This window comes from Eschscholzia californica, unplaced genomic scaffold (genome assembly GCF_041429995.1).
Source record: "Eschscholzia californica isolate CP2 unplaced genomic scaffold, dmEscCali1.0.p SCAF_4, whole genome shotgun sequence".
Lineage (NCBI taxonomy): Eukaryota > Viridiplantae > Streptophyta > Magnoliopsida > Ranunculales > Papaveraceae > Eschscholzia > Eschscholzia californica.
Window position 1 is genome coordinate 54,457,371 of NW_028238461.1, and position 23,818 is coordinate 54,481,188.

The 23,818-nt window shown below is 34.5% G+C and overlaps 2 protein-coding genes and 1 pseudogene across 2 annotated transcripts; all 3 read right to left on the bottom strand.

Moving 5' to 3' along the window:
- Positions 1-1,058: 1,058 nt before the first annotated feature.
- On the bottom strand, positions 1,059-7,197 carry LOC147546295 (putative LRR receptor-like serine/threonine-protein kinase At1g67720). Its single transcript, XM_086673109.1, has 15 exons — positions 6,740-7,197; positions 5,493-6,024; positions 4,725-5,230; positions 4,497-4,629; positions 4,320-4,391; positions 4,171-4,239; positions 4,011-4,082; positions 3,677-3,745; positions 3,369-3,523; positions 3,023-3,267; positions 2,609-2,735; positions 2,394-2,462; positions 2,125-2,311; positions 1,725-1,860; positions 1,059-1,599 (listed from the first exon to the last, which is right to left on the bottom strand). Exons 1-15 carry the CDS (start codon positions 6,819-6,821, stop codon positions 1,264-1,266), a joined length of 2,790 nt encoding a protein of 929 aa, XP_086529235.1. The 5' UTR covers positions 6,822-7,197; the 3' UTR covers positions 1,059-1,263.
- A 1,755-nt stretch (positions 7,198-8,952) lies between these two features.
- LOC147546296 (mitogen-activated protein kinase 3-like) lies at positions 8,953-11,445 on the bottom strand. Its single transcript, XM_086673110.1, has 6 exons — positions 11,171-11,445; positions 10,942-11,071; positions 10,380-10,517; positions 9,946-10,272; positions 9,681-9,864; positions 8,953-9,481 (listed from the first exon to the last, which is right to left on the bottom strand). The coding sequence occupies exons 1-6, from the start codon at positions 11,341-11,343 to the stop codon at positions 9,306-9,308; spliced, it is 1,128 nt and encodes a 375-aa protein (XP_086529236.1). The 5' UTR covers positions 11,344-11,445; the 3' UTR covers positions 8,953-9,305.
- A 5,898-nt stretch (positions 11,446-17,343) lies between these two features.
- On the bottom strand, positions 17,344-18,746 carry LOC147546297 (SWI/SNF complex component SNF12 homolog; annotated as a pseudogene).
- Between the last annotated feature and the right edge of the window lie 5,072 nt (positions 18,747-23,818).

The following is a 23,818-nucleotide window of genomic DNA, read 5'->3' on the forward strand; positions in this document are numbered from 1 at the left end:
GGAGAACTCCCAAAAATTAGAAGTCCCTTAGCAATAAAAAAAAACATAAAAGTCAAACTTATTTGACTAGTTTTAAGAAAAGTCTTTATTCCCCAAAGCCGCGGCCTTTATAAAATTAGATGATGTAGATTTTGTCGAAGCAGGTATAATGATATGATCAGCAGGTTTAACTACTAAATTGAAGTGTTCATGATAATATAACATTCTGTCTACCAAATACATATGCCAGAAACTGATCCAATAACTTGGAAAAAAAAAAAGATAGCAAAAGGAGTGAGTGGTTTATAGGAAAAAATAAAATTAAAAGCGCTAGAAGGAGGGGTCGAACCTCCGACCTTGAGGTTAACAGCCACACGCTCTAACCAACTGAGCTATTCCAGCTTTGATGTTAGTTGTTGACGAGTAATATTCTAACTAAAATTTAAGAATCTTAGACTTAATTTAAACTCTGAATTTCCTCTAATATACAAATAATTCTTTCTGATTATTTTATCAGCCTTTAGGATGTCATGGACCAAGTGATGTAATAGAGTTATTATCTTTTGACGACAGAATTTTGTTTGTATTAAGATAAATATATAATCTAAAAAATATCTGAGATTAAAAATTAGGGTTAGAGTTCAGAACTATTTTAAGACGAACAAATTTGACTACCAAGTGTTTGTTGGTGTGATAAGCTTGGATTTCCATTGTATCTGTACAATTTAATTTTTCCGAATTTTTTTTGGGAAAATTTATATACTTAATCTTCTTGGGACTCCCCCATTCATGGCAGGTGACTTGTAGAATGGATCTCCTAATTAGGATTTAGGGTCCCCAAGAATTATATATGCCAAATAGAGAGACCCACATTGACCTCAACAAGCTGGTCATGAATTCAATAGGATGATGAACAAATATAACAAACTATGTCAAAAATATCCAAGCACCCAACCAACACTATACTTTTAGAATGAAGACCCCAACAAATACATTACAAACGACTATAAATACAATTTGCCATTCAAAAATAAAGAAATTTCAGCATTCAAAGTTAATACTAATCAGTGATGCCTGCCTCAGGTGAATACTCTTCTCTCCCATATATAAATTAGCATATGTTTATCCACATGGTGAAATATGTAGCTCATTAATCGGAAAAATAAGAACTAAAGAATCAAAATATTACAGGGTTATACCCAGAACTACACTCTTCGGTAGAGGTTTACCAATGGGCCGTTTCGTGGTGAACATAGATCGACAAGGCCCGTTAAAGGAGTGTACTCATCGGGCTGTTGGCTGTACATTGGACTCGTCAAGCAAAATGTAAGGTTCAGTAAAACCCATATCCATTGACCCAATGCCCATATTTGAGTGTATTGTACTCCTCGAAAGATCGTTAGCATTACCGTCTCTTCCTATCTCTGATTCTCTTTCAATCAAGATTGCATCTTGGATCTCTTTTAGTACTTCTGATATTGATGGTCTCATACTCCCATGATGGTTTACACACATCAATGCTTTCTCGGCTATTTTCCAAATTGACTGGATGTTGTAATCGTTACCCAGTAAAGGATCAATAATTCCCTGAATATCTCCACTTCCGACGTGTGATTTCGCCTGCAATACGGAATTAGTATGGATTATTATAAACACTTTCCGACAGTTTGAGAAACATAAAGAAAACACGGAAAGATAGTAATCAGAGGACAAAAAACTCATATGGGATAAGTCGGTGAACTTACCCATTGGACTATATTACGGCAGTTAACGCCAAAGCTTTCATTAGATATCGCTTCTTGACCGGAAATTAACTCGAGAAGAATGACCCCGAAACTATAGACGTCACTCTTATCCGTTAATTGCTGTGAGATATAATATCTGCAGGTAAACAGATTCTATTAACCAACACAAGCTGATAGTACCAAATGAACAATTGTGTTAGATGAAGATGGTCCGTTTCAATTATGTTAGAAGTGAATTGCTCCTACAGCTCTACAATAACTTTATGTATGCAAGTAAACCATTAGCCCAGGCATCTCTGTACGGCAGACGCAAGATTCACCTCTATGATTTACTTGCCAAGAGTTGATTTTATTTTGATTCAATGAAAAAAAAAAAGTTCACATGTGATTGAAGTCTTACTCGGGGTCTAGGTACCCAACGGTCCCGCGAACTATGCTCGACACATGTGAAGCCCCATCCACTTCGATTTTTGAGAGACCAAAATCTGAAACCTTTGCTCTCATATGTTTGTCAAGAAGGATATTACTGCTTTTCAGATCCCTATGGATGATGGTTGGAACACAGCCAGTATGAAGGTATTCAATCCCTGGAACAAATGTAAGACTAATTTAATTTTCTACATACGCACGAAACAGGGAACCTCTCAAAGCAAAGATAGAAAATTATACCTTTTGCAGAATCTTCAGCTATTTCAAGGCGCTTGATCCAACTTATACTTCTTTCGCGTGTTAAAGGACCTAAGAAAGATTATAATCAAGCGACTTAGATCTCAGGCTATATTTCTCAGTAAAAAAAAAGCTCTCTTTGTTCAGGACGAAAAAGTTCGCTATATTTGCAGTCATATGGAATAAAACTCAACAACATATGAACAGATTAGACTCACCATATAGATGTTCCTTAAGGGTTCCGTTATGCATGAATTCATAAACAAGAATGTGCTTCGATTCTTCTTGGCAGTATCCAAGAAACTGCACTAGGTTTCTGTGATGAATGCGGGAAAGCAAAGTTACCTGGATCATACAGGCATAGGTCAACTGATAAGCACGAAATTCGAATGCCAGAGAAATAAGGGGGACGGGGGGTGGGGGGGGGGGGGGGGGGGGGGGGGGGGGAAGGAATAAACAGGCGCATAATAATCCAAGTATATTGCAAGTGCAATGCACGATAAATCAAGTGACTTTTAGCACAGCAATAAGGGGTACCGAGGAAATAAACAGGGCCGTCCTTGTCTATTCGAGGCAAGATCTCAGGATGGATTACAGAAATGAGAACATGCAATAGTTATTTGTATAATTACCTCATTTTGAAATTCTCTCTTTCCCTGGTAGGAGTTACTGGTTAATACTTTGACTGCAATTTCTTTCCCATCTTTCATTTTTCCATAATATACTACTCCAAAGCCCCCAGAACCGATTTTCTTCTCAAAGTTCTTTGTGGCTTCTTCAATTTCAGAAAATGTATAACAATGAGCGCTTTCTGTGCCAGCATCACTTTTGGAAGAAACTACTAGTCGCTGAGTAGATAGGGCAGTTGGCAGTTCACCTGAGGCAAATCATACACAAAGAATCCATGGTTTCTCCATCACTTATCAGTATTATCATAGATTATCAAAAGATTCAGACTCCAAAGAATGTAATCTATACCTTTCTGCGGAGGTTTCTTCTTTCCCTTGTTCATAAATAAGTAAGCTACAATGGTAGCTATAAGCAGAACAGCAGCCCCAACTGTCGCACCAATAATAATGCTCATATGGGTTTTCTTGTCCCCTCCTGTATGAAGATTGATGTTTCCAGTGTAGCTGCACAAATGTGACGTAAAATTAAATTATTTTAGTATTAAGAGTATAGAAAGTAAGAAGATATTCAAACAACTGTCATACAACACGCCAAAGGTTCATCGTGTTCACTGGCATTATCTACGCAATCTCAAAGGTAAAAAAACTAAACCTTACTTGAAAACAAGATTTTCGTGGAGAAGAGCAGATGGAACTTTTCCAGATAACTTATTGTTCTGAATGTACCTGCCGTCATCAGACATTGTGTATAAACCTTAGTCTTAAATAAGGTAGAAGATTCTTCATCTAAAGAGGAACAAAGGAAAATATCAAAATATAATGCTATAGAGTTGCAGGATAACAATTTTCTTTCTTTTCATCAGCACAAGAGCATAATCTTCTCTTTTATAATGAAGTATCATAACCTACAAACAACAGCTTGTATCTATTGGACACATAGTCAAAAAAAGTTTCAAAGAATCAGTCACCCAAAGAAGGTCATAGAACTTACAGCTCCTTCAAATTCTGAAAATCCGTCAAAGATGGAGGCAGTTCACCCGTCAGTTGATTGTTTTCAAGATGACTACAGAACACAAATAAACCTATTGATCAATTTGAAAACTTGAGACTGAAATATACAATAAGCAACAGATTAAGGCTTAAATTATTACAGAATTTTTAAGTTCGAAGATCCAGTAAAATCAGGTATTGAGCCAGTGAGTGAATTATTGTTAAGTTTTCTGCAAACATACAACAAACGGTTAGAGGACACTGTGCACCAATAAACACAACATGAAGTAAACGAGCAGTTAGATCTTACAGCTCGATTAGTCCTGGGAAATTTGTTAACTCCGGAGGAATATTTCCTGATAAATTCTTTCCAGACATATTGCTGACAAATACCACAAGCCAAAATACGTTAAATAAAATTAGTGTGTGTCTTTCCAGTAAACTAAGCCTGGTGAATGGTAACAAGAAGAAAAAAAACTGCACGTACATCGAAACTATTCGTGGTTGCGGATCTGAATTGCACTGTATCCAAGACCATGGAACCGGTAAGCATGGGTCACCGCCTTCTTGTGCCCAATCTGCTGACGGATAATGTGAAACTAAACTAGCAAAAACAGCTCCTGCAACACAGCAAAACTTTCTATCAAAATTGACCAAGAATTATTATTGACAATATTTGTGAGGTTAAGGGAAAAGAGAGGAAACTAATGCCTACCATCTAGAGAACCATCACTTATCTTCAGGTACTTATTTATTTCCATAGCGTTCAAGAGAGGGCCCACTGTTGAGTCAGATGTTTTTAGAAACTTGAAGTTCAACACGAAAGGGAATGATATGTTGGGATATCCTGGTTCGTACAATCGATTTTTCCCTTGAGCATTTTCTTGAATGTTGACAGCAGCTTTTGTCACATCTGGCATGCCTGGGAGGATAAGCCTAAACTTCCTAGTATCGTTTGGATTCAAATCTACTATTTCAGCAAAGTAAGAAACAGCCCATCCAAAACCTGGAAATCCATCCAAGTTTATTCGGTAAGTTAATGATCCTTTTGTACCGACAACAGCTGTCTGCAGCACTTTTTCAGGTGGTCTTTCGTCTTTGTTAGTATCAATTGGCACTTGAGTCGAGACCTTCTCAGTTCCAGCAGCGACATCAACAAGGTAATTTGCCCTCTTCAAAGAGTCAGACTCCCATATTCTGTCAAATGGATCATCCGGGTATCTGAAAAGGTAGAAAGAACGATTCTATAAGGAAAATTCGAAGGCTAAAATCAACAGAAGCAGGAATTCAGGGTTTATAACTTCGGTTTTCATATCGATCAGATATTAAGTACAGAATCAAATAAAATCAGCACATAATTAACTTCACTTGTTCAATTAAAATAGAATCTCAGATATATTTATTTTGACTTTTTTAGTTTGCAGAAAACAAATGCGAAAACTGAAAGTATAAAACAATATAATTCAGATAATCAAAGGCATACCTGACGGGAAATTCACTCTCAGCACCAAAGTTTATTCTTGCGGACACGCTAAGATAGAAATTAGTTTCATGCTCTGTATAATACATAGAACCATTGAATGGTCGAAGCTCAAGAGTGGAGATAAATGGTTGTCCAGTAGTAGCATTAGATAAGCACACACTAATTGTAGGTGAGGTAGCCAAAAAGATCAACTCTTTAGCCTCTATAATGCTAGCATCAGAAATGACTATGGTGGACCAACGGGTTGCACCCAATGAGATATCAAACCTTGGGTAAACGTTATTGTTATCGAAGTTCCCATACAAGAAGGTTGCTCTCACAAGATATCGAGTTCTAGGCTTGACATCAAGGGTATAGCAGTACTTTCTGTTATCATTTGGGAATGATCGTACTGTCATGTACTGTGTCCGAGTCTCATTTACAACTGAGATATTAGCTGTTTGACCATAAATAAGATGATTATCTGAAATCCACTGAAGTCCCAGATCATCTGTGAAATTTCCATTGCCTCCACAGTCCAAGCTTACAAAACCTGGTTAACATGATAAAATGTGTCAAAAAATGACGAAGCAGATGGAAATTTGAGATCCACCAACTACCAATTTGGTAACCTAGCAAAGCTTCACCATTATGCAGATCGAAATAAACACACATTGCTGCATTATCCTTGCAAACAGAACTAGAAATCAAACAATTAAGCAAACGAAACAGTATTGCCTATTGAAGTTATTACTACTGATTTTTTTTTTGTTTCAGTCCGCATCTAATTGAAACAACGACTACTTTTGAGAACTCCTTGTGATTTTGTCTCTTTTCCCATTGCATAAATGCATTGCCAAACAAAAATTCACAAAGAAAATGTTGTTGAATTGGGTGAAAATTTTGCATTTCCTAAAATAATGAAAAGTAAAGATACCATTTTCATTATAGTCTATATTGGTGGGGGTAACCCATGTTTTTTCGCATTTCATTTCTCTACCTTGTCAAACCTAAGTAACGATTGATCTCCACCTGTTTTTGAATGTATCGAGATCTTATCCAGATTTTGAGTAAATTTAAACCTAAAAACTCATTAAAGCAACTAGTACTAGAAATGATTAAAACAGAGAAAATGGGGGGAACCGTTAAGATTCAGATATCGCCATAAATAACAAATAACAAAAAAATAGAAGATGAAATTTTCGAGATGTTCGATTTAGAAAAGTAAGGGATAAAGAAACCAGAAAAGAGGAATGAATTGCTTGTACCTGGTGCTTGAGATTTAGCTTCGTCGAGTAGTAGTAGTAGTAGAAGAGATAGAAGTATGTGAAAGAGAAGCCTAATCTTCATTTGTTGCTCTTTTTAGAGAGAGATAGAGAGAAAGGAGTTTAGAAATCGAATGAACAGAGGAAAAGGAATCAAGGCTTATGAAAAAAACACCATGAACAAAAAAGTATATAGAGATATAAAATGGTAAAAACTGAGAAAGAGCGACTAGGTTTTCCAAATGAAGCTTAAACACATTAGGATATAGAGAGAGAGAGAGATGAAGAAGGGTGTGAACTGGACAAGTGAGGAGAGAGAGAGAGAGAGAGAGTTGAAAGGAGTCTTGAACAGGCTTTCTTTCTTCTACTTTTCTTTCTTTTTAAGTTTTGAGAGAGAGAGAGAGAGAGAGAACACGCGGGACCTACTACTTCCTGGATTCTTTCACAACTAAAAATATATTTGACGATTTTATTGTTTCAGTTTTGGGAGTGAAAGGCGCCTCCTATATTAGGTGCTAAAGGCGCATCTTTTCTTTACAAACTCCCCTTCCATTTTGTCTTGGGAAAGGCGCCTTTAACACTCCCAAGGGGCATCTTTAAAGCTTCCCTAATCAATTAATCTTCATTGTAATTCAAATGCGGTTCAATAAGAGCGTAGAGCTGAGTGTAAAAATAGTGCAACTGTTAATCTTAATTTTCGTTTACACTTGTAGTAAAAATGTGGTTCAACAAATGATAGTCTTAGCGAGACAGATCGGCTTGATGTGTAGACTTTGCTCTGAAACCTAAGTTCGTGGCTAACAAAAGTGAGAAATAGCTTAGAATAATGAATTATGATAAATCGGAATAATTGTTCAATAATTATGGACATGGATGGAATGTCTAACCCACATTAGTGCACAATATTGTATTACCTAATATCTAACCCACATTAGTGCACAATAATGTATTACCTAATATCTAACCCATGCTACTATGCTAGTTTTTTTTTTTTGAAGTGCTACTATGCTAGTTGGCATGTTATGTTGTAGATGATTGATTGAGGAAGTTTTGTGGTGGGTGGTGGGATAGGTTTGGTGGGGGAGTTGAGATCACGTGTCTTTTGTTTTTTCTACTATTCATAGCCTTGACTTGACTCTTTCATTTTCTATATAATCTATATAGAGAGAGAATGTTTTTAGAATTCTAGTATTTTGTGAATTTTGATGTAAATAGGGTGCATAGTTGTACTTGTGAGTTGAAGAATAGCTAATCTTGGAGTACCTAACAAACCTAACCTTGACTCATGGGTTGACTCAATCAATAACCACTTCTGAAATGTCACTTTGTATTTCTAAATCCATGAAATCTTGATGAAAAATGACTCTATGTCCAGCTAGTCTGCCGAATCCGGACTGAGTGACATGACCGAGCGAGATTTGAAGAAAGTTACGTCACCCCAGCAGGTCTCCTGGGTGAATCTTAATCGGGTGATATGGCCGAACAAGATTTAAAGTAGGAAACGTCATCGGGCAGGATTGCGGGAACACTGGGAGACTCTGGTTGGTCATATTATCTCTTCTGAAAAAACTTGATAAAAAATCATTACCTCTTAATTGGGAAGAATTTTTTTAACTAACTTTAACTTTGTTAGGTAAGTCTGATGGTTGCAGAAATCACTGTTATAGGATGACCAACAAGAAGGGTAGATCTCATTTGTTTCTATATATTAATCCAACTTGTAATCAAAATTAAAACTAATTAACCCTTAAATATTAGTAACAAAGATGATAAGTTATTTCTAAAGTTTTTAGCCTGACTTTTATGAAAGTGATCCCAGCTTTGTCTAAAACTTTTTAAAAAGAAAGGTTTGATTTTTCTTTCTTTTTGGGTTGTCTTTACTTTTTGGACCCCATCAAACCAGTTGGGGAGGGAATCAAACAGTTTTATTCCCCTGTTTTTTCATATAAAGCTCTCTTTCTCTCTCTCTCTTTTTTCCCCAACTTTTCTTAGTGTTGAAGTATCAATACATTTAACAAGAAAAAATAATGTGATCTTTCTGACTGCAGTCATCTATACTTTAAATCCAATGACAAATATTGTTTGATATTTGAACTGACAAGTAGCGTAATCGCTTGTTCGAACAATCGAAGTCGAATTAAAACTATAAAGGGAACAATATGAATATGTTATACAACACCAGAATCTAAATACCAAATATACAAATTCAATAGAAATTGAGGCACAGTATAATTTTGGATATATTTCAGGAGTACAACAAACAACAAGTTTTTCGATGGAGGGACTAACTTTAATTTATCACATATATTTATACATCTTAGGAAATACACTGAATATAGATAAAATACAATGATACATATACAATACCGACAAAATTACATAGCTTATATGCAGAAGTTTAGGACCCTTCTGAAAAAAATCATGAAGGAACAAGATCAAGCGGACTTGATGATGAGATGACTCATAATGGACATTATTCTTAGTATTGGGTTTTATTTGTTCAGTTGTGGATTATGATATTTAATTTCGTATGATTTTAGGTCTACCTAACAATGTTCAAGCCCATAGATTACCTGTTTAAGTACTCAGGATTGAATGCAATTGCCTCGTTGTATATCATCTCCTTTATTTGTTCTTCTGTAAAGACCTGTCGTTCGAATTCAAAAGAGAAAGGAACTGGGCAAACTGGTTCATCGGCTACATCGTGTAATTTCTCAAGGTAAGGATGGGCTAGGGCTTCTTCAACTGCAACCAAAAAACATATTTCTCATTGAAATCCAAAATCATGAAAAAATGAAACACCATGAATTTTTCGGTGTATGTGATGTTCCAAATTCACAACCCATGTTCGGGCCCCCCGATTCAAGTAGTCAGCGAGCTTTTTAACTTCCTATGTGGGCTCACTACTACTAAACGTAAATAACCAAACGAAGATTTAACCTACCTCTAATTCGTTTTGTGGGATCAAAAGTTAGCATTCTTTCAACGAGATCAATGGCAACAGGATTAACATGTGGGAAAACCCTAGCAAGAGGTTGATGAGGATGTGGTGGCAATGTCTCTATGTACTTTCTTGCATCTGCACTCATAACAAAACCAAGATCGGATTCTGTAGGTTTTCCGAGAAGCTAGACAAGATTAAGAATCATGGGTTAGGCTTAACACTCACAAAAATGACATTCGAACAATCAACGATTTTTTTAGCTTACCTCTGTAAGTAATCTGAACTGATGAACATGATCTCTACCTGGAAACAATGGTCTCCGATTCACGAGTTCCATAAAGATGCATCCCACAGACCACACGTCAATGGAAGCAGTATATGCAGAACCGAGCAACAATTCTGGTGCTCTATACCATCTAGTGACAACATATTCAGTCAACTTAGTATCTGAAACCGGGCGAGCTAGACCAAAATCAATGATCTTTAAATCAGAGTTTGCATTTATTAAGAGGTTGCTTGGTTTTAAATCCCTATGAATCACATTGGCAGAATGAATATATTTCAAACCACGAAGGATTTGATATAAGAAATACTGCACATAGATGAAAAGCGAAAAGATATCAGATATTACACATAGTTCAAGCCAATATACCACTTGACAGGATTACTCATAGTCGAATGTGAGCTCGAGAATATTACCTGACAGTGTTCTTCTGATAAAGCTTGATTTGAGTGGATTATTCGGTGGAGATCGGTATCCATGAGTTCCGTGACAATATAGACATCGGAAAATGTTCTTGGTATTGGTGGAGGTATCACGTCTCTTATACCGATTACCTGATTTTAAGTACAAGACACTAACCTATATTAGATAGTACGATATCGAAAAAGTGAAAGTTTGAGCTTCAAATTAGCTTAACATCGAAAACGTATACCTAAATGTTGTTTTGCACTTAAGAACAAGCTATGGTCTCGGAAACCATCTTCGAAAAAATTATCGATCGATAAGAAGTAATTATCTAAACTTATCCCAAAAAGACAACTAAATTGTTCTACTTCGTCCTAACTTCTAGTTCCCAAAAAATTGCAACTTTTGATTTTAATCTCATATTAGTAAAATAAATCAGAATTTAATTAAATCAGTGAAATGTTGATACTAAAAGAACATATGAATAAATCAAATCATTCATACACTATTGAAGATCAATAGAACAAAACCCTAATAATTTCAAACTCTTCAAAGTAAAATTAAATGACTTACATTCTCATGATCTAAATGTCGAAGAAGTTTAATCTCCCTTAGTGTTCTTTTAGCATCCATATGATTATCAAATGCATTAGCTATCTTCTTAATTGCAACCATCTCATCAGTCTCGGAATCCAAAATTGAACTAATAATAATCAACAAAAAAAACGAAAAAATAAAAACCCTAAAAGATCCAAATCAGAAAAAAAAAAAACCCTAATACTAGAAAAGAAAGATAAATTACCAGACGATTCCATAAGCACCACGACCAATTGGCATTATAGGAGGACGATACTTGAGAGTGATCTCAAAGAGATTACCGAATATGTTATATTGAACGAATCGACCTCCGTGTGTTAAAATGGCGGCAAAATCGGTTGGGTTGCCCGTATTTGAGTTTTGAGGAAGATCCGCCATTGAAACTGTTACTGGAATTAGAATAGTTCCTCGTATTCTGATGGATGATTTTTGGGGGGGGAGTTTTCTCTCTGTAGAAGTAGAAGGGGAGTGAAGTCGTTGAGCCTTGAGAGGAGACTCTGTAGACGGCGGAGGTTATAGCCGCCTTTCCATCTAACGGTTATTATTGATCCATTTGTTCAACGAGTACCTTTTGTTTACACGGTTTGGTCGATAGTTGACTTTTGTCCATTTCTTTCTTTTTTTTTTTTTAGAAGACTTTTGTCTACTTGGATTATACTACTAGGCTACTAGCAAGTAATGCCCAACTTCTTTTTTTTTTTTTTTTTTTTTTTTTTTTTTTGGGAGATTTGCTGTTTGGACTCCCTTTCACATTATTGACTTGCTGTTTGGGCTCCCTTTTTCCAGAGTTGCACTTTAGACTCCCCTTTGACGGAATATGTCAGGATTCAGGAATATTCCGTCCCTAAATTTATACTTCAAAAAATTCCCACTTTACCCTTACATCAATATTGCAGTTTGGGTCCCTTCTTAAATCACCGCCAGTGAACCCTCCCTCCCCCTCTCTCTACTGTAATCATTTTTTTCTCTCTCTAACTGAGAGCGGGAAACAAAACGTTGGGTTTTCATTCATTTTTCCATGTCTATTTGTTTTCATTCATTCTCCACTGTTTTCCATCATCAATCAGAATTAGTTTCCATTAATTTTATTGTTTTCTTTCTCTAATCTATTATGTGAACCCGCACATGGGTATATGGTAATTGAATTCTTATTTTCAATCATCAATCTCACTTGATGTTAAAATTTCATGACTGGTTTGAGGTTAGATTTCTAAAAAAGAAAAATTCAATAATTAGTGAGAAAGTTTTGTTTTGTTATGATTTTTTGTTTCAAATTATTTTACTTGTTTTGAAAACGGTTGATTTGTTTTAGGGTTACTGTTGATGATTTTGTCTTATCTTGAAATACCTAGAGAGAGAGAGAGATGAAACCTAGAGAGAGAGAGATGAAGCTGTTAATGGTAATTGCTGTTTTTTCAGTATTTTGGGCCACGAAGATGGGATACTACTCACTGTGTCTGCCACTTTATTCATAGATTCAAATCGTAAAGTTTGGATATGGGATTTTTACTATGTTTTGTATAAACCCTTCTTGATTGAAATCTCTCTTAATCTCCCATTAACTTTCTCTCTCTAACCATTTTTTTTTTGTATACTTCCTGTTGAGACACAGATTTGGGGGGTTTATTAGGGTGGTGTGGTGGTGGTTAAATATACTTCATGAAGAGAGAAGGTGATGGACAATAATAAACTCAAATTTTAATCTTGAAGATGATAAAAGAGTTGGGTATTATCACTATGAAGATGATAAAAGAGTTGGGTATTATCACCAAGATGAAGAAGAAGGGTAAAATAGTCCAAAATATTTTAGAACTGTTATATTTAACATATTTTTCTCAAAAGGGAGTCCAAAGTGCAACACTGGAAAAAGGGAGTCCAAATAGCAAGTCAATTATGTGAAAGGGGGTCCAAACAGCAAATCTCCCTTTTTTTTTTTTGTTGAACTAGTGCCCAACTTCCTTCAACAAAAAAAAATATATATATAGTTGTTATTAGTTTGACTTTGGCTAATGAACACTGATTCGAATTTTTTGTTCTCTTTTAAATGCGGGTTGATCCGGCAAATATAAGATTGAAAACTTATTAAGACCTAAAACTAGTAAAGCAAGGAAATTTGAATTTCAATTGAATGAGAAAGAAAACAATAACTAAACGAAAAGCTAAATCAAACGAAATCTATATGAGAAAAATCTAGAGTTTTAACATCCACAACATAAAATCACTTTTAGTAACGAGTAACTAACTAATTAAATCTTTCCTAAAATCACTTTTAGGAAGGAGGAAGAAGCAATTGTGAACTAGGAAACAATGACAAAAACATGGGCTTTCTTGTTTTTCTTTCGTGTCTTTCTATTTTTTGCAATTTAGTTTTATTATGATTATTGTATGTATGGGGTTTTGTTTCTCTAAAACCTATACTTAACCTGTTAGAGACATATTTGTAAGGCCGCGGCTTTGAGGAATAAAGAAAATTATTCGGGGAATAAATTCTCGAGGGAATCCAGATTCTCCGGAGAATAAATTTTTATGGGGAATACATAATACATTTTTTTGAAAGTTCTCCTCCATCTCATTTGTTCCTCTGCCTCTTCATCTTCTCGCCACCTCATCATCTTCTCCGGCGAAGGTCGTCGGCCGACCAATTTTTCGGCCGTCGACCTTCAAACATTAAAGAAAAAAAATTCTCTCTCTCTCTATTTTTTCTTTTCTCTCTCTCTAGAACAGATCTAGAGAGAAAAAAGAAAAAAAAATTAGAGAGAGAGAGGAGAGAGAAAATAAATTTTTTTTTTTTGTTTGAAGATCGCTGGCCGAATTTTTTTCTGGCCGACAACCTTTGCCAGAGAAGATGATGAGATGGTGTGAAGATGAGGTGGTAGAGAGAGGTGATGAGATGGAGGAGCTTTCTAAAATTTGTTTTATTTTGAACTCCCAAAATTAGAAGCCCCTTAGCAATAAAAAGAAACATAAAAGTCAGTCTTATTGACTAATTTTAAGAAAAGTCTTTATTATCCGGAGAATTTTCTTTATTCCCCAAAGCCGCGGCCATTTGTAGTTAAGTAAATATTTTTATTGTGGTTTAATGATGAGATTGTTTTAAAAATTGCTAAATTGATTTTCTTTTAATGTCAATGTTTTTAAATTTGATACATCATGTTTATTAAATTCTTTGATGATATATGCTTATTAATTGAAAGACAATAGTTTAAATATTTATTTTCAAAATAAAACCATTATAATTCTATGGTTTATAAATCGGTTTTGAATGAAAATATATTCCAGAATTTAGATAGTTTATTATCCTAATTTTGAGTTATAAAAAATATTTAATAAGTTAGTTACTCGTTACTAAAAGTGATTTTATGTAGTGGATGCTAAAACTCTAGATTTTTCTCATATGGATTTCGTTTGATTTAGCTTTCCGTTTAGTTATTATTTTTTTTCTCATTCAATTGAAATTAAACTTTCATTTCTTTACAAGTTTTAAGGTCTTAATAAGTTTTCAAACTCTTGTATCAATCAAATATGACGAAATTTTAATTCAGTGTTTCTACAGGCGCCTCATAGTATTGCTCTAGGCACTCTCACTGACTTTCCATATTTGTTATTGTTTTATGAGTATTCTGGATACTCTAATTTTTGGTATTCTATTTATTGTTTATTTTTTTGTTTCATTTTTCTTAAATTAATTATTTTATTGAGAGAGAGAGATTTAGATTTCTTTTTTAACCCTTGCAATGATTTTCCATATTTATTACTAGGCATAACCCCCGCCCGGTGGGCGGGGGAATGCCCTTTACGCAGTTAAACAGTAGACATGATGTTCGGTTATCTAAATTTTCTCTTTCTTTTTCACATTTAGTATTTTCCTACTATAGTTTCAACTTTTCGGATCAGTATTCTCTATAAGTGTAGTGTTCTTGGTGGAGAAGATTTATCTTAAGTTATTTTAAAGCTTTGGAGTCTATACCACTATTTTTTTATTTTAATGTTTTTAGATCCATGTAAAGAATTTATTCCCAAAAATTATAGATAGCTCACTCTCATCTTACTATTTTATTGTTTGCCATGTTACTTTATGGGCGAATATGTTACTAAAAATGTTTATAATATTGCAATATAGTTGTTAGATGTAATTCTCAGTGAAGAATATAATGTTCAATTGAATGTAAGCAATTTAGACTCCATAATAAAAAAAAATTAGATTGATGTGAATTGAAAGAGATTGGCTATATTCCGAGAGAGAAGGTAAGTCATCCACTCTACAGTTAGGTAGAAAAATTTAGTGTGGGTGAAAAAGAAATTCAAAAACAATTAATGTAGTTCGGCCAATTCAAATCTTTTTCAAAATAAGGCAACATGTTGCCAGAAAACATCATCAAATGACTTGTTGAAGAGCGATGCCGGTTTTGTATTCATGTCACCCAGCATCTGAAAAGGTCCTATAAATCACAACAACACTAAAAGAACATAATTTGAATAAATACCACAACAACACACCAACCCCTTTGATTGTACAAAGCAGACGTGATATGGGAGAATACATGTGAAAATAGTACCTCAAAGACTGAAGAAACCTGTGAAAGTGAACCCCCATCTCAAGAATATGGAACTAAGCGCTATGAGTATGAGTTCCAAGAACTACTTCAGAAGAAGGGTGAAATACCAGTATTAACTCTATTTCGCCACTATGGGCTCGGTGACCAGTTCTTATTAAAGTTGAAGATGTTGAAGAAGGTTTATCTATCACTATCTCACCTCTTGGTTCAAGGATAAAGTCTACAAAACAAGCTCAAAACAATGTTACAAAAAAGGTGATGATATTGTACATACTACATACTCCAAAGTTTATCTTTTTTTTAGTTTGGCTCATTTCTATTTTATTTTGCGATATTACTCATTCGTAAATTATAAATATTAACCATATAAATAGCAAAGTTGTTTTATTTCAGTAAGAATTGACCAGAAAGAAACAAATTACATATTATGGTATCGTTTATTAGGATTTCTTACTTGCACTAATACAAGCTATTTAGTCCTTCAACGACATAAAACAAATGTAATATCGTAACAGAGATTCTCACCAATTCTCACCAATTCTGTGGATAAGCATATTATTATTAGGGTTATTATTATGCTAAGGTATGTTGACCTATAATAAAAGTACACAAACAAATATATATATATATATATATATATATATATATATATATATATATATATATATATATATATATATATATACCTCATAGGTATCTCCTGTATGTCCTAACTCGTTCTTTCATTCTTTTTTGTATCTCTTACCAATTGAAGAGACAATGAAGAGGTAATCGAAGGGACAATGAAGTGTTCATGGACAACCAGATTTATTCCCGAAAAGAAAACGGATGACTGAATTTGAATGGTCGACCTATTGTTGTAAAAAATAACAATTTCTTATTCATTTATTCTATAGTTGCATTATTGTTCATAACCAAAATGTCAAAATAGAAGTAACAATGAACATAGAAATAATAAAAGACAGGGAACATTTCAATCAAATATGAACCGAAATTGAATTGAGTAGCGCTTACTAATAACATCCCATCCTCTTCTTCATAAGCAAACCCACTATCAGATATCGTAACATTTCTAGGGAGGCACTTATCTTCCTCTGCTTTGGAAGAGGTTGTTCCCGAAACACTTATAAGGAAAATTTCTAACTAATTTTGTTCCCGAGTATTTTCTATTATATATACATAAATAATATCATTTGATTTGATCTTATAGATTACTATGGGTTGGTTTTTGTTTGCGAGCATAATAGTAGAAATGATTTTCTTGTAAGAAACTTTCTGGTTGTTTAAACCCCAATTCCTAAACCAAAATGGAAAATATGAACCGACCAAACAAAAGTAAGAACATGTTCTTGATACTTCCGTGAAACAAAAGCAAGTGTCCATTGAGACATAAATACAGACTCCATATTCAATGAGTTTACTCTTTAAAGCTCCAAAACTTGATCCATAAAAAGCAATCAAAATTGATATTTATATAGAAAGTTTAAGGGTGGTTGAGCAGAAGCTTGCTAGGACCTGTAGGCAAATATCAGTTACACCGACAATTCCAAACCAAAGTAAAGGAAATGTTCATATTTCTACTCATATAACTCAAATAATGAAACTATATATATACGATGTCACCTTTACCCGTGCCCTACAGATTCATCTCTCTCTTTCTAGGTCTAGTTTATAATTCTAAACATTGAACCATAATCTAAGTTTATGAACTCCAATGTGAGACCTACAAGTATAATAAACACCTTTAAGAAGTAATTTAACCGGATAACCAAAGCATCAAAATCATGCTTGCTAATGAGGTTTACCAGGAAATTGCTCCAATTCATGTACTTCCAGGACCTTCACTCCCTGCAGCTGGTTTGCAATTGAGATACCGATTACATCATCTTCAACCCTATGTCCCTATTAATGTTCAAAAAAAAAAGATGATTAGTAAAACAAGAAAGACAATACTGAAAGTTGGCGATTATTCGGAAATATTACATATGAAGGTGCTCCTTCACGACTGAAGTATTCGGTACCACCAAAGTGAAGAGAAGAGATGCTAATTATACAAATCGAATATAAATAAGCAAGTAAATAAAAAGGAGGTATACCATGCTTGGTTGTAAAATTCAGCACGCCCGTTTTCTTTTCTGCACTACGACTTGCTTCTCCAGATACCACCTTCAAGTCTTTACCTTGAGAAGATATAAGAGCATTAATGAACTGAACAGGTGATTGACTAAACCCTGGAAGGCTCTTATTCGGAAATGATCATGAATCTTCTTTATAGCAGCACAGATTGCTTCTTCACATGTATGGATCTCTTTATGTTTCTCACTGTTGGCCAAGAAAGCAGACATCTCTTTTTGCAAAGGAAGGGGAATATGTACCAGCACATCATAGCAGGCATCCCAGCTGGATTGTTTCCCGATAGCTTTATTTTGTGCTCCAAATGTATAGGTTAAGGAGGCGATAAATGCTGTGAGATCTTCTGCGAGACTGCAGAGAACTTCACCTTTTCTTCACCAAAAACTTTCCGAAGGGGTAAATCACAGGAAAAGCAAGAAGTCTCATTTGGGTTCTGCAATTTTTTGGTGTTGACATAGTTCCAAATTCAAGTTATGACTCTAGGACGATCTTCAACCTCAATCCCAAGAACCTCCATCAATGCTGGCGAAAGCTTAAATTTTTCAGGAACATAATTCATTTCTAGACGAATATTCACATTGAACTCCTTATCCCCCTTTCTTTTAACCTCAAAGCCCTCCTGAGGGACTGGTGATCGAGCATTCTCTAATACAATCTTCGGATTTTCAGGATAGTGTGTCGGGTCCAAGGATATAACAACTCTCTTGAAAAGGCAGAGAATTTGGGATATAATGAGCTCTGTTTATGGAGAACGGCAGCAGACTCTGGATCCACCCCATCTTCTAAGATCCTACCAATCATGTTCAGTGACCAAGAAGGCGGTTTAGAGTTTTGCTTCTCCGGGATGGTCCGTAACTCAAATAATGAAAGTACATATATACGATGTCACCTTTACCCGTGCCCTACAGATTCATCTCTCTTTTTAGGTCTAGTTTATAATTCTAAACATTGAACCATAATCTAAGTTTATGAACTCCAGCGTGAGACCTACAAGTATAATACACACCTTTAAGAAGTAATTTAACCGGATAACCAAAGCATCAAAATCATGCTTGCTAATGAGGTTTACCAGCAAAATTGCTGCAAATTCATGTACTTCCAGGACCTTCACTCCCTGCAGCTGGTTTGCGATTGAGATACTGATTACATCATCTTCAACCCTATTAATGTTCAAAAATAAGATGATTAGTAAAACAAGAAAGACAATACTGAAAGTTGGCGATTATTCGGAAATATTACATATATATGAAGGTGCTCCTCCACGACTGAAGTATTCGGTACCACCAAAGTGAAAAGAAGAGATGATAATTATATAAATCGAATATAAATAAGCAAGTAAATAAAAAGGAGGTATACCATGCTTGGTTGTAAAATTCAGCACGCCGTATTTTTTTTCTGCACTACGACTTGCTTCCCCAGATACCGACTTCAAGTCTTTACGTTGAGAAGATATAAGAGCAATAATGAACTCAACAGGAGATTGACTAACCCTGGAAAAGAAGGCTCTTCTTCGGAAATGTTCATGAATCTTCTTTATAGCAGCACAGATTGCTTCTTCACACGTACGGATCTCTTTATGTTTCTCACTTTTGGCCAAGAAAGCAGACATCTCTTTTTGCAAAGAAAGGGGAATATGTACCAGCACATCATAGCAGGCATCCCAGCTTGATTGTTTCCCGATAGCTTTATTTTGTGCTCCAAATGTATAGGTTGAGGAGGCGATAAATGTTGTGAGATCTTCTGCGAGACTGCAGAGAACTTCACCTTTTCTTCACCAAAAACTTTCCGAAGGGGCAAATCACAGGAAAAAGCAAGAAGTCTCATTTCCAATTTGGAAAATATGATAGCAACTAATAATTCTTAACAGATTGGGTGTGTTAATAACCCAAATGTGAATAGTCTGCTTTAATTTTTTTCCTTTCCTGCTTAGTGTGTAGTTCCTTATCTACCTTGTGGTCAAAACCTGGTGAAAAACTTACCCAAACTAAGCTATCAAATTTTAAGGACAAACATGTAGTTGGCCAAAGAAGAGCCTAGGTAAGGAGTGTTGAGTTTTCGGTGTTGTGGATCGAAAGTCATTGAATCACACCAACACAAAGCTAAGCTATCAAATTTTAAGGACAAATATGTAGTTGGCCTAAGAAGAGCCTAGGTAAGGAGTGTTGAGTCTTCGGATTTGTGGATCGAAAGTCATTGAATCACACCAACACAAAGCTAAGCTATCAAATTTTAAGGACAAATATGTAGTTGGCCAGAGAAGAGCCTAGGTAAGGAGTGTTGAGTCTCCGGTTTTGGGGATCGAAAGTCATTGAATCACACCAACACAAAGCTAAGCTATCAAATTTTAAGGACAAATATGTAGTTGGCCAAAGAAGAGCCTAGGTAAGGAGTGTTGAGTCTCCGGTTTTGTGGATCGAAACTCATTGAATCACACCAACACAAAGCCTAGAAGGGTTGAGCTGCTATAATTTTTAGTTAAGTAACATAAATCCACAGTAGATTGTTGTGTTAATAACCCACAAGACGTCAAGATAACTCCATAGAAGACATTATAAAACTAAAGAGTATGAGGAAGCAAATTTTGACAAAGTTAGACTACAATTAGGTGATGAATTTCATCTATTGAAGATGTGTGAAAGATAGAAAATACCTGGATAAGTACAATAACAAGAGCAGTGAGGAAGAGTTGGTACCAAGAAGATGTGCAACAATAATTTATATTACTGAATAGCCTATAAAGATTACTAATCACAATGTAGATAGACTACCACGGATCTCCATTAACCGAGAAGCTAGCATCCAATTGTCACTAAAGATTAAGAGTCAATTTTCATGGAAGAAGAAATAAATACTTACCTATGGTTGTCCAGGTCAAAGATTATGAGGTCCACACAAAAGCTCGACTGAAGAATGGTAAGGAGAACAAAGAAGATGCACCTATAACATATCAACTTACAAAATTAGAACGCTATATCTCTGTTAACCAACTTAGGCACCCTACTTGCTAGGTGGGGGTGAAATTGATGAAGTCACACTACAAAGGATATAAGCCCATCATTGTTAGGATAAAAAAACATAAGAATTGATTATGAAAAGGATAGTCAATACAAATCTTACAAAGAACAATGACAATCTTTGTCGAGGGTATCACTGATTTCCTAACAAACTTTAGTTCTTTCACTAATAACCCAAAAATGTAAAATGTTGAGATGGGAAAATATTCCAGAACAATTTTAGGTTTCTTTATGAAGTTCAATTTATTTCACTCCTTCCCAAAAGGAATTGTTCCCACAGAGCAAATATTTGGATTAAAGGAACAAGAATTGATCATGAGTAATATAGAAAGTGAACCCTAGAAAATCAGTTATAGTAAACATGGATCAGCAAATATAAAACCCTAAAAATTATACTCTAGGATTAGTAACAAAAAATTCATACAAAGAGAAACCCTAAAATAATGATGATACTCTGTAATGGTGCTCATTAAGAACCCTACTCATTAATCAACGAAGATAATGAGTAGTCAATACAAATCTTACGAAGAACAATAACAATTACAGAAGAAGAAAAACAATTAGAGAGAAAAGAGATAAATTAATTAGACAGATCAGAGAGAAGATTGGGTACCCAGAATGAGTGACAAAGAAAATTAAAACTGAGAAATCATGAGATTTCTTTATACAAACCCTAACCTTTTGTTTGAGTAAACCACTTGCCTATTGATCTTCTTCTCCATCCTTTTTAAATGTACGATTCCTCTCCCGATAATCCCCTCTTAGTTTCTTGAGTAGTGCCACAAGGTGAAGGAATTTGAAAAGTGGGGAACTTCCTCTTACGCTTTGAGATCGGAGAGAGAGAGAGCGAGTGGCACTGTTCATCGTGAGCAAAAAAAAAGAAAAGGAACCGTTCAGTGGAAGCTGTTATGAGGGAGGGGATAATGGAAAATCCGTTGGATTGCAGTCACGTTGGAAGATCCGAGGGCTAGAATTGTAGAATGTAGGATAGATATCCACGTCGACGTCCAGTCACCTTATTTTTGTCCTAGTCATATTTTTTTTGTAGTTATTGTGTCCTAGTCACAAGGATCTGTTTTGTATAATAGATTGCTATATTCTAGATATCCTAAATTTTTGGTATTTTACTTATTCTGTTCTTTCATTTTCTTAAATTAGTTATTTTATTAAGAGAAAAATTTTCTTTTACGTTACATGGAAAAGTAGACGTGTCATAAGATTATTTAGTTTTTTCTTTTACGTTTCGTACTTTCTTATTGTAGTTTTAATTTTTCAGATTGATACTCTCTAAAGATAAGTGTGGTATTTTAGAGGTATAAGATCTATCTTAAGTTATATAAAATTTTGAGACTATAAAACTATTTTTAATTTTGACGTTCTTAAATTTATTTAAAATATCTATTATTTTAATAAAAACATATCAAGTTCTCAACGAAAGACGAAAGAATTTGTAAAAATAATTTACTTCACAAGATGAACTCGTTGAGAATCTATGAAAAAAAGAATCTATTGAGAAAGGAAAGGAGCTAGGACAAAGAAGAATTGGCAATACAGTACACCATTACATTTAGATCATCTTTGAAAATCTTTTTTTTTCATTCTACAAGATAATTATGGTTTTGTTTTAAGTTCAATTTTTTTTAATTGTCTACTTGTATTTTATAATGTACTTATTTCTTTTTTGTCTCTCATAGTATCTAACCCACGAAATTGAGGTGTCCACATTGTTTTTTATTTTTGTTGAAGAAGTGTCCATATTGTTTAGTTTTACGTTTTGTAGTCTTTTGATTTGTGCAGCATAACTCTTTAATTATTCATTATGGTTACCCATTTTTCCGTGTTAGATTGAGTTTTCTCTCTCGATGTTTTGTCTGCTACTTCTCAATATTTATCTGGTTCGTTTTGTCGTGTTTGTAGGTTTAAGTTTCAATTTTATTTAAAAATTGATTTCAATTGCTCAACAATAAATTCAAAGTATCTTATTATTCTAATTCATTAAAGATGCGAACAACAGTAATGACCATTCATTTTATGAATTCAAATGCTCAATAATGGAAGGTATCCTCGTATCCTCAATTAATTTGTTTATGCAAGAGATTTTTATTTGAGAAAGTTACGTTGGGACTAAATCTGCCACCATTGCAGATTGCCATCTTAATTTTCTGAGCCAGTTATAGCAATCTGGGTATACACTATCACGGTGAATGGTTAATACAATTTCAACTACATTTCTTAGGTTGATCCAATTACGAGGTTTATACTGGATAAACGAATAGGTAAGAATAATAGTAATTTGAAACAAAATGAGATCTCGAATGAATTTTATAGATATAATTATATCAATTCATTCTTATTAAACAAAAAAATGAGACCACTTCTTACTGTCCAGGGCAAAAGTTGAAACCAACGCTTTAAACAATTTCTAGAATCATCCTAAAGTTAAATTTCTTTAGCAAATTGAATTAATTTAAAGAGAAAATCGACTGAGATTTTTGACATAATATGAACTATTGAAGATAACATAGAGGCACACAAATGTAATGAACTTACTTAAATTAAATGTCGTAATATAGCTCTTGCACGATGAGAGCTCCAGACATTATATTCATGTGCCAAAATGTAAAAGTATAATATCAAATTAACCCCTTCCTTTTTCACCAGCCGAATATAATTTTTTTTATTTCCTATAAGATGTTTCTTCTTTCACATTATAGTTATAAACAAAAGAGAGAGTATAGAACTATAGCCACATATCAGATAACATCTTCAACAACATCCACATACCATGCTAAATATTTATGTACTCGCATAATTAAGTATGGTAGTACCCTTAGAAGATGGTGGAACAGCTATGTTACCTATATCCATCCTCTCTGAATGCTTGTGGTGTGCACAAAACTTCTTATATTTGAATAGACCCTCAATACTCTACTACACACATCAATACACTATTGGTATAATGATCACGAAGTGCCCACTATTCTATAATCACATATAAATACAAAAAAATGTCGTAAACGATAGATAAAGCAATTACCTTTGCATACGTTGTCATGTTAAATTTCTTTAATTGTCCTAGTCACCTTTAGATGTCTATGTGGTTGTCCTAGTCATCCTATATAAACATTGATTTTATCTTAGACATCATGG

Coding starts and splice junctions, on each gene's coding strand:
- LOC147546295 (XM_086673109.1), bottom strand. CDS start 6,821: ATGAAGATTAGGCTTCTCTTTCACATACTTCTATCTCTTCTACTACTA. Junction 4,630..4,724: donor AAGTGATGGTTCTCTAGATG/GTAGGCATTAGT, acceptor GCTGTGTTGCAG/GAGCTGTTTTTGCTAGTTTA. Junction 3,746..4,010: donor TTTCAGAATTTGAAGGAGCT/GTAAGTTCTATG, acceptor TGATGACGGCAG/GTACATTCAGAACAATAAGT.
- LOC147546296 (XM_086673110.1), bottom strand. CDS start 11,343: ATGGCGGATCTTCCTCAAAACTCAAATACGGGCAACCCAACCGATTTT. Junction 11,072..11,170: donor GGTGCTTATGGAATCGTCTG/GTAATTTATCTT, acceptor GATTATTATTAG/TTCAATTTTGGATTCCGAGA. Junction 9,865..9,945: donor AGTTCAGATTACTTACAGAG/GTAAGCTAAAAA, acceptor AATCTTGTCTAG/CTTCTCGGAAAACCTACAGA.